The following is an 11,298-nucleotide window of genomic DNA, read 5'->3' on the forward strand; positions in this document are numbered from 1 at the left end:
AGGAATCAAATTAAGCCCTGGATACTTCTGCCCATCTAATGGCACCATTTTTTTCGTAATCCATGCTGGTTTTTGTTACTATTTTTTTTTTTTTTTTTCTCTATTTTATGACAATTGCCTGAAGTCCTGATCTGGTGGGATTATGCCAGATACCTGCACAGTTGGAAACTCATCAGCCATTCAGATTCCTTCAGTCAGAATGTCAGTTTTATCACGAAACTTACCAGGGTGATTTCACATTTCCTCTTTAGTAGACATTTTGTTTGAATGCCATGAAGGGGCTCCTTTTCTCAGAGCCCCCGGGAATATGATAAGCTATGCTCTTTGAGAGAGGCTAGATGAGCACAAAGTTACTCTCATTAAATTTTCTCTTCGTGCTTTAGCATAGAATATTTCTTTTTAAAGCTCTCTCTTATTTTCTTTTGTGTCTTCATCCCATTACCTTTATGAGATTGCGGTGCATCAGCTTGATGGAAAAGGTGGGCGCGCGGCTGCCTCGGAGCACACAGAAATATGTTGCTGGCAGATGAGATGCTTGAGGAGCAGCTGGGAAAGGGAAAGCAGATCGAGTAATTGTAAACTTAATAAAAACACGTTAATAAAAGCATGCCGCGTGGTGCGGGGAGCAGAGCCGGCTGCTGTTCATATTGACTCTGGAGGAGAAAGGTATTTTAAATTTCACCCGTATTGACTCTGGGAAGTAGTTATTGAGTTGCACTGAATGAGGATGGAGATCTGTCAGAGTGTCCTTCAGTCCCCGCTGACCGCTACAGTCTGTATTTTTCTTGTTTTCTTCAATTTCACTGTGAAATTCCTAAATGATTAAAAAAAATCAGTGCAATTTGGACAACTTCCCTGCTATGTATTCCAAAATACACATCTCAGGACTTAAAGCAGTTCAGAGAAGGAACCTCCTGCTTCAGAAGGGCCAGCTCTGGAACCTGACCTCATTGCTCGATCCATTCAAGTCTTAAAAATCTTTATGTTTTCCCTGCAGATTCCTCATAACTACTGTTTCTGTACTGCTTACCTTTTCTTACAAGCTTCTTCTTCAGTCAAACCCCACCAGACTCTTAAATTCTGTAAAATTATCATTATTTACGGGAACATTGGAGAAGCCATCAGTGAGGGAGATGTTTCATTTCCCTTTTGAGGAGTTTCCTTGCTGTTGGCTGTTTCTGACCGACCGTCTGAGTGTCCTGCCATCCATCACCCACCAGAAATCAATCACAGACCTTTTGCTTGCTTTACCATAATGCACACTGCAGCCTTCTTTCCTGCAAAGGAGATCCTGCCCCGCGTGCTTTATGGCCATCTAATGTTAGATAGTAATCTCATTTAGTGTTTTCCCAAAAGTGCAAATAGTGCATTAGGGGAGCGTAACAAGCACAGCAGATCAATACAGAGCTGGTGCTCGCCTTGAACAGATTAATCCAAGAAAATGGACTTTGTTGACTTCAAGAAAGTAGCCCTGTTTGCTTCATTGACCAGCACTGGGACTGCGTTGCAGGAGTGGACTGAGGGCACAGTTGGAAACATCACCAATGGGAAATGATGGTATGAAAATAAGTCAACATGTCTTATGGTGCTCCGGTACTGTGGGCACTGTAAAGTGTCCATTGGAGCATTCCAATAAGGAATAGTATGTGGGCTTTGAATGGGCGCTGATGGCTTGGCTTAGGGAAAAATCAATGGACAGAGGGTGAGAGCTGAGTCACACATCTACAAAGAGCATGCACGGTGCTTCCTCTCTTGCTTCTATTTTACCCCATTACAGCCACAGACTCTGCTGAAGTCAGTCAACGTTCAGCAGTTTGTGGTCATACATTTTGATGCCTGACACGCTTTTGAAATGCTTGCTGATAGCAGAAGAGGGAGGGATTAAGGGAAAATCCTCATCTGCAAGAGCCTACAGAAGTTTGAACTTCCAGATCATGAAGCGTTTTAAGCTCTGGGGACTGCGTTTAAATTCTGTTTTAGGTATTTCACAAATGCACGGTAATGAATGAAAGGAGTAAAGAGAGCTGTTTTATATCAGTATATACTGTAAAATCAAGGAGACTTTGCATTTCTTCTTTGGTACTACATCTTGAGTGGTTGCCAAGAAGTCGGTTCCCCCAAGGAGAACAACACTGTGCTTCATGTTTCATTTTCTCACTGTACTAAAGCAGAGATCTGCCCGCGCCAATCAGCAAAATAAGAAAGAACAGAATATTCATCTGAGGACGCAGCTGCTGATAAGTCCTGTTCTTTTTACGACCTCATTGAACTAAAAATAATGTGGGCTGCAATGGATGTTAGAACAATCCGGCTTTCCCAATTGGTTAAATGGGAAAGTGTATTTAAGTATGCAGTTCTCACACATAAAACAAATGGTATTATATAAACCTTCGCTGCTGTTTTTTCTGTGAAGTTTCATGTGTTGTTGTTGTGCTTTTTTTCCTACTAGTGAAATTCTTTTGGTATAAAACAGTGTGTAAGGACATTGTTTAGTGGGGAGATATTGGTAGTGGTCTCGGAGGTCTTTTCCAGCCCTGGTCATTCTGTGGATTAGATTATGAGTACCTTAAAAGCTGTTTATAAGGTAAATATCCGTTTAGCTTAAAGTTACATTGGATTTTTGATCATTTTGCCAACATCTTGCTTCTAAAATAGGAGTTGTATTCCTGTGTAAATTCTCTGTCACTGTGTGGGTGACGATATATAGATAAATACAAATGACACGATTTTTGTCCAAAAAAGGTTTGGTTTTGCAGAATAGTTTCCATTCCTTTGTGTATTACATCAGCCAAAAAGATGGCAAGAGTAATTAATTCAAACAGTAAAGAGAACAGACAAAATTCCTAAATAACTTGCACATCTGGCAGCAGGGTTACAATGGAGGTGATGGGTAGAAGAGAAGGGGAGGAGGATGTGCCGAAAATAGAGGCTATCATCAGATCAGCAAAAGCAGATTGTGTGATTTGCTGATGGCAGCAGGTTCTCTGCATTCTGTAGGTCAGCCCAGTGGGCGCTTTCTGTCTTCTGCAGCAGCAATATTTAATAAGAGGTGAGACTGTATGGCCACAGGAGTAGACAGCTATGAAGCTTAATGAGTCTTTTTTCTCTATTTTGCATTTCTCTATTTTTCTTAACGTAGGTGAGATCAGACATGCTTTGTATGATCTTCAGTTCAAAACACAGAATGGCCTGAGTTAAAAAGGACCACAATGATCATCCAGTTTTAGCCCCCGGCCGTGGGCAGGGTCACCAACCACCAGGCTGCCCAGAGCCACATCCAGCCTGGCCTTGAATGCCTGCAGGGATGGGGCATCCACAACCTCCTTGGGCAATCCGTTCCAGTGCTTCACTACTGGAAAAGAAAAGGCATGTCCTCATATGAAGTTGGATGTTGATTTTCTCTGCCAGCTAGAACCAAGAACTGGATCAGGATGACACCTGCGGTCCTAGCAGGTCACATTTGGGTCTGATGTTACCCAGATTAAAACCCAGCCTGCTCTAAAAGCCAGTCTTCCTTTTGTGACTATAAAGTGTTCTCCCTCACTTTGGTTATTTAAAGTTGCTTCTCTCCCAAAAGGTTTTTGAGAAGGAAACTAAAATCTTCTTCTTTCTTTCCCCAGGCGATACGAGACTCAACCAGTCTGTGCTGATCTGCAGGGCAAAATCCTGCAGTGTTACAAGCAGCATGCTCAGGAGACCCTCAGCTGCTCTGCACTGGCCAGCCAGTACCTGCATTGTGTCAATCATGCCAAACAGGTGAGTGTAGGAATCTTTCTACTATAGTAATTGTAGAAAGCAAAAAAAAATATAAGAGGAAACAGTCAGATTATCCAATTAGTCCCTTGTACACGTTAAGCAGCACTGTTCCCTGTGCGTTTGTTCTCACAAGCTCTGTGGTGTCCACTTTCAATTTACTTAAATGATAGGGTTTCCATCTCTTCCCTTGGGAAACCATTGTTTAGGGTAGGAGCTAGCACTGTTGGCAGATGTTTCCTGGTATCTGCAGATTTAGCAGTCAAACAAGGGGATTAAACTAAGTGGTACTACTTGTCATAAATACCACCACTTTCAGTAACAAATGAATGGATGTCTCAAACTAGATTGCTCACCAGCTGGAAGTGTTGATTTCTTGTAAGTATTCAACGGGTCTAACGCTGACATTTACCTGCTCTTTCCCCCTCTACATTCAGTTTGCTACTCTACGTGTTGCTAGGTTAGATTATAAACATATATGCTTCATTAGGGCAGCAGAAGGGAGATGGCAGTACTATATAAATGTTCCAGTTAAAAGAAGCTAAAAATTCTAAAGTTTATTCTTTTTCATCAGCTTGAATCTTTCAAATACAGAGGTGCTTGTATTGATCTCAGTTGTGTTCTTAAAGAAGCTATTTGGAAACATGCTTATAGGCTACATATAGAATCATAGAATCTAGAATGGCCTGGACTGAAAAGGACCTCAAAGATCATCCAGTTCCAATCCCCTGCTATGTGCAGGGTCACCAACCACCAGACCTGGCTGCCCAGAGCCACATCCAGCCTGGCCTTGAATGCTTGCAGGGATGGAGCATCCACAGCCTCCTTGGGTAACCTGTTCCAGTGCATCACCACCCTCTGGGTGAAAAACTTCCTCCTAATCTCTAACCTAAACCTCCCCTGTAGGCAGAAAGTACTTAAAGAAGTCTTTTAATCTTTGTTTCTGCTAAAATCTATGAGTTAATATTTGATCATGAGAAAATCATAGATTTGTAGAAACATTAAGGTTGGAGAAAGACCACTGAGATGATCCAGTCCAACTGTCAACCCATCCCCACCATGCCCACTAACCACGTCCCTTAGTGCCGCTTCTCTACATTCTTGAACGCCTCCACCACCTTCCCTGGGCAGCCTGTGCCAGTGCCTCACCACTCTTTTTGAGATGAAATATTTCCTAATATCCAACCTGAACCTCCCCTGACACAGCTTAAGGCCATTCCCTCTTGTCTTACTGCCGTTACCTGGGAAAAGAGTCCGACCCCCATCTCGCTGGAAAGAGTTCGGCTATCATCTTTCACTCTGACCTTTCTGCAGTTAAACTGGTGCAGTCTTGCTCCTGTACTGCTCAAGATCTTCCTGGAGTTAATGCTTCTCTCGGTTTAAGTGCTCTGTAAATTTTTGTGGGAGACAACAGTTGCAGCGCTAACGCGTTTTCTGCACTCCGCGGCACTTAATTCATTTGTGGGGTGCTATTATTGTAATTCTTTGTTTATATAGTTAGTTTGCTCCTGTCTGAATGGGCAGCCTGGCAGTGCTGGATGACAAACTCAGCAGCTGCGGCTTGTTCTGTGAATGTGCTGCAGTGCAGGACGAGGACAATTTGTGGGGCTGTCCAGGCAGCTCTGAAATCACCTCGTGATATTAAACCTTGTTATCAGCAGTAAAAACTTTGACCCAAGAGGATACCCATGATGAGGTGTAAAAATCAATGAGATCAACCTGTTCCTTTGAGATTTACCTCCTTCGTTACACCCTTGGATATTTCTCCTGCACACTTGTTAATGCTCTCAGCTCCTGTGTTCGTTCACTGCCTTTATAACCCCACAGCCTACTGCATCTCTGCTCATGAAAAATCTTTCCTGATATCGTAGCCTGAGGATCTCCTTTCTAAAGCTCCATGCTCACACACCCAGGTGTGAGAGGTGCAGTGGGTTTTGCCCAGGTCCCTTCCTACCATAGCAAGCAAGAATTGGTGTGTATGTGAGGTTTTTTCGAAGCTTTCACTTAGTCTGATTTTTGTATTCCAAAAAAAAAGGATGTTTTTGAGGCACTCTAGAATCACAGAATGACCTGAAAGGACCGCAGTGATCATCCAGTTCCAACCCCCATGCTGTGTGCAGGATCACCAACCATCAGACCAGGCTGCCCACAGCCACATCCAGCCTGGCCTTGAATGCCTGCAGGGATGGGGCATCCACAACCTCCTTGGGCAACCTGTTCCAGTGCATCACCACCCTCTGAGTGAAAAACTTCCTCCTAATCTCTAACCTAAACCTCCCCTGTCTCAGTTTAAAACCATTCCCCCTTGTCCTATCACTGTCCACCCTTATAAACAGTCCTACCCTTTTCCTAGAAGAAGAAATTAAGGGCTAGTAAATTATATTAGGTCGTTGTGCATTTGGCATCACTGCTGCTTGCGTCATCTGGAAAAGTCATTTACCGTATTTGTAATTCTGTGTTATTTTTAACAGGAACTGCAAATTTTATCTTAATTAATTAGACATATTTAAGCTATAACTGAAGTTTATATCTGGTAGGAATGTTTTCAGAAGGCTACGATGAGGGCGAATTAATTCATGTTCAGAAGGTGCAGGGAAAGGAAATTGCATAAATATGAGCATTAAGTTTCGGAGCCCTTTTAAACACCTTTTTTTGTTGAAGATCTTCAGCCAAGCCTGTCAAGTAGTTAAAAGTGTTTCCCGAATGCTTCTTATTCTCTTTCACACGTGCTTCAAGATGAGAATTCAGAGGTTTCTCTCTTATGATAACAGAGAAAGAGAAGCCTTTTATGATGGAAATATTTGCAAGCAGGAATGATTGTTTTTCATAACGAACATCAGTCCTCTAGAGCTCATCCTCCGCGTGTTGCAGCTGTAATTGTAATTATTTTTACTCGCTGATTGCCTGGAAGTCCAGACAAGCAGTTACTTTGAAATAATTGCCAAACACCGCTATAAAATACTGCAGAATTACCTATTATGTCTGCTTGGTCGGAAGACAGAAGAGCAGGATAAATAGCAGATTCAGAAATGAAAAAGTTAACTGACGTTGGCTACAAGAAACAAACAAAGAAGAAAATTTGCTAGAGGGAATAGACCGAGATATTGAAAACCAAATAAGTTAACTAATCCGATTTCCTGGCGGTGAGTCTGGGCACATGTGCTCAGGCTGAGCACACTCTGTGCTTTTCATAAATTGAATTTATTGACTCCTCTTTCTTTCCTATCTTGCTTATAATTATCTCACCCTCTCTTCTGTATGCTCCTTATTTCTCATCCTGTCTGTAATCTCATGTCTCTATCTGTCCTTTTCTCCCCTTGTTAGAAAGTCCCAGAGAGCTGTTAATTCAGAGGAGTTTGACACATTGCTGTATCTTCAGTTTAAATCTTCTCCCAAAGTCATGAGAAGCTAGCGAGATAAATTAAGCTCTATTATTAATGTTTGTGTTTTATTATAATAGAAGCAGAGAGAAAAACTGCTTAATGGAGCCATTAAAGGGAAGGCATTGGGATTGTCTGTGCTATGGATTTGTGCTCCCACTGCTGAAGGATCTCCAGCTATTGCACCAGCTGCAATAATACGGACCGGCCACTGGCGTTAGTGTTGCTTGCCCTAATCTACTGCTCACCGATGTGGACAATGTGGCTGTTGAAATACCCAGTTTTATTTTTCCTTGTGCTACAGGGAGTCCTAATTCCTATGTGGAAACACAACCGCTGCGTAACTTAATGACATCGGTGCAATATTTTCCTATTAGACCTCTTATTTCACAGGGGTGTAAGTGTCTGCAGGCAGGTTAGGTCCGAAAAGTACTCGATGGAATGATAGCAACAGCTGCTGTTGTCTGACAGCCTGGCTACAAAATGCTCTCCTTCAGCCTCTTCAGCCTTGTAACCATTATTGTAAATTGTAGGACAGAGTGGTCCTCAATCATGCATCCTTGTCAGAGTAACCATTTTATTCAGCCTCATTCTCCAGTATTTTCACTAGGTACCGTCTCACTGTCTCATGGAAGAATGTGTTAAATTAGTGTGGCTGCGAACTGAAACGCAATAAAAAGACACTGTCTTTTATGGCCACCATTTAGCACTTACCTGGATTAAAGAAAGTTAATTATGAGAGGTTCAGACCACGTTCCCTTCGCACCTGCGTTGACGTCATGAAAAATAAATAAATCGAGGAAATAATGTAAATATGTGAAGTAATTAAATGTGGGCAGAAATAGGCACCTAGTGAACAAATACCTGTGATTTCTTTCCCTAGGACGCTAAATGGAAGAGCAGTAACAGCATTTTTCTCCTCTCTTTTGGGAATTTCCAGTGTTAATTTATGCAGTGCTAAATTTACCCCCAAGTTGATGTTCAGCCCAGCAATGGCTTGGAGCAAGTTTCTGCATTACCTCTGCAAAAGGAGACTTCCAGTAGAAATAGCCCTCATCGGGCCTACAGAAATCTCTAAGGGGATCCTGTCAGTAAACTGAGATGGGGAGTTTTCTTAATTAATACAAGTTTCCCCTGTCTTTGTTTATAAAAGCAGTGAGGGAGCGTAAAACTGATTCCTTTTATTCTGTTAGTCTGAACCTCTCTATCATGACTTCTGGATATTATTTGTGATCAGAGAGACGTTCAGCATCTTTGCATGAGCTCGGCATCTTTGCATGAGCTCACTGTCGACTCCTTGGGATGTATCTTAATCCTTCTTGCAGAAACACGGCTTGATATAGTTGAGTGTTTCACCAGATGATTTTTGGAAAGGCTATGAGGATTTAAATCATAGAATGATTAAGGTTGCAAAAGACAACGAAGATCGTCCAATCCAACCGTTGACCCATGCCCATCCACCATGACCCCAAGCACCACATCCACCCTTTTCTTGAACACCTTCAGGGATGATGACTCCGCCACCTCCTGGGCAGCCTGATCAAATACGTTACCACTCTTTGTGGCAAGAAACATTTCATAATATCCAACCTGAACTTCCCCTGGCACAACTTAAACCCATTGCTTCTCATCCTGAAAAGACAACAGATTTCCGTTCTCTTTATTGCTAATTTTCCTGAGCCCTAACTTCTATGACTCTGTGCTGGCCAGGTCTGCAAAGAATGTTCCCAGTCTGGCCAGATGGTGTTCTAGCAGTCAGCTGTTTGTAGGTCTCCTTTGAGATTTCAAGGGTCACGTTTGGGCATGCTCTTGACATAAGCCCAAAACACTGTCAGACCCCTTCGTGTGGTTTTTTACAAGGAGATTCATAGTTTCTTTCCAATTTTCTGGATAGTGAAAGCAAGAACAGTAGATTACTTTGGTCAACTTCATAGCCCACCAATGAGTGCAGATGGATGATCTCTAGCATGCTAGATCCTGCTTTCTATTCTGTTCTAGATACGTAGTATCTTTACATCTGCTCATTCCTAATGACCCTTCATTTAAGGCTCATGACAGTAGGAAGCTCTTAACAGATCTCTGCATATTATCCCTGCAAGTCTGCATTTTCATGGTAGAGGCCAGGACCTCTGAATAGAGTCAAGACCCTGTAGCAGAGCTTGCTGGTGTGGCAGTAGGAATAATTCTTGGAGTACTTGACAGATCTATCCTTTTAGCTCTGGGTGGCCCGACTGTGCACAGGAGGTGAATAATGAAGTGTAAGTTCAGTGCGACATGTTCAGACTATCAAGATTATGATGATGACTTGGAATATAGGAGGGCTGTAGGTAGGGGACATACTTAGTACTGTGTGACTTCGGGATATATTTCCTCCAGTATGAAACTGCTGGGAACAGGATTTATCTTATTGTAAGGTCAGACGTTTTAATTTCCTTAATAGCCATAGCATGACTGGAGCTATGATAGCATTAAGATGGATGAATAGGAATCGTTCCTGCAGCTCTTCAGTCCTCCAAATGTCTGGCATGTTGAGCCCTCAAATAGCTCCATTCTGCTTCTGTGACCTGTCCTTGCGATGACGTGCATGTTGACAATGTTTCTTTTGCTGTATTTTAATTGAAAAAAATAAAAATTAAAAAAAAAAATAGCAAGTCCTGGGAAGGAAATGTTACCAAAATTCAGTGTGTCTCTGGAATAACTTGGAGTTATTGAAACACGTGTTTCTCCCTCTCTCTTCCCTCCCCTCTGACCATTTTCTTAGCAGAGCATGCTTGGGAGAGGAGGATAAAGGCATTGTCCAAATCAAGCACAAGACCATCAACTCTAATTTCAGCAGAAGAGCATTTTTTCCCAAGAATGATATGACAGCCCATTTACAGGGCAGACCAATAAAGAGAAGAACTGGAAGAGCCATTTCAAGTGCAGCAGCCATCACGGCTCAATCAGTGTGACCATTTGAAAAGCCAAGACCTATATCTTATTACATCAGAAATCATACATCCGAAGACACTGTTCAGTCTTAGTAAAATCCACTTATTGGTGATTGAAGAAAGGAAAAGAAAAGAACCTCTCACTGACCTTCGAAAGGGGAAATATCCTTCAAATGCTGCTATTTCTCTGCAGAATCTCCTCAAAAACTTCTCCCTGTCAAAGGCATGGGTATGTAACACTTGGTGTGCCGGGATGTGGCAGTGCATTGTGACTAAGTCAGCTGCTGCTCCTCACCATATTTGTTGCTTATATAGTTTTTCTTATGGTGGATAATGGCATAAATTTTACTTTAACTTATTTTGCAAATGATGTAGTCTAATGAAGTCTCTCATCAGGCCTTCTGCTGGAATGATGTTAATGATCCAACGCTTACGATTTAACACGGCCTTCGTGAAATGATTCTGTTGTGCTCTTCACTCTGATAAAGTACTGATGAATATGCCTCATTCTGTACCAACAATAAATATATTTTATGAACAAAATTAACGTTTCACTCTGTCTCTCTTCCCAGTTCTCAGAGGCTGATGATGTTCCCATTGCTGTGCTGTTCATGTTTTTCCAGCAGATGTTATTACAGAAGCTTTACAGCATAGAATTTTATGCATAAACCGGCCTTGGTTTCAGGAACACTACTTACATCTTACTGTTTTCTATGAAAGCAACCTAAAACGATGCCATGTGATAGCGTGTTGACGTTCATGCACCACCAGAGTTGCCTTTCTTGGGAAGTACTTGGGAATGGAAGGGCATTCAGCACCCTAAAACTGCAAACCTTCTTAATACAAGTAACATTTTTTGGAGGGCTAAATCATATGCTTTTAATATGGGGGGGGTCGGTTTCATTTTATCATGTCTGTTCAGATAATTATTGCAGTATTCATCTTACCAAGCAATCTTAGAAAGGGCTTTTACACCGTGGTAATAGTTTCAAATGAGCAGTGTGTCTCGAGCCTTCTGCTGTCTATTTACCTGTTCTGTTTCTCTAATTGGCTACGTTTGAACTGCATCCTACTGTACAACTGCGAGTGCACCTGCGGATCTCATTTGTATTCTGAATACTGCTAGTGTTTCTCCTATCCTAATTATTGAGATGCTTGTTGAGTACTGTTTAATTAAGGGGTTCTTCTTTGTTTTTTATGTTACAAAAAAAGCTAGGTTATTGGGTTTTTTTACT

General features: G+C 41.9%; 1 protein-coding gene across 4 annotated transcripts in view; it reads left to right on the plus strand.

The window, feature by feature from the left end:
- The window catches only part of CHCHD3 (coiled-coil-helix-coiled-coil-helix domain containing 3), a 155,804-nt gene extending 145,204 nt beyond the window's left edge, over positions 1 to 10,600 (plus strand). For 2 of the 4 annotated variants that reach the window (XM_072340546.1, XM_072340562.1), the window contains 2 exons: positions 3,621 to 3,756; positions 9,895 to 10,599. In XM_072340546.1, the coding sequence (XP_072196647.1) occupies positions 3,621 to 3,756; positions 9,895 to 9,921 (163 nt within the window). In that variant the 3' untranslated portion in view covers positions 9,922 to 10,599. Of the gene's footprint in view, positions 1 to 3,620; positions 3,757 to 9,894 lie in introns of all 4 variants that reach the window. The other 2 variants (XM_072340570.1, XM_072340555.1) reach the window with 2 other exon arrangements.
- The last annotated feature ends 698 nt before the right edge of the window (positions 10,601 to 11,298 follow it).

Source organism: Excalfactoria chinensis, chromosome 1, assembly GCF_039878825.1.
Source record: "Excalfactoria chinensis isolate bCotChi1 chromosome 1, bCotChi1.hap2, whole genome shotgun sequence".
Classification (NCBI taxonomy): domain Eukaryota; kingdom Metazoa; phylum Chordata; class Aves; order Galliformes; family Phasianidae; genus Excalfactoria; species Excalfactoria chinensis.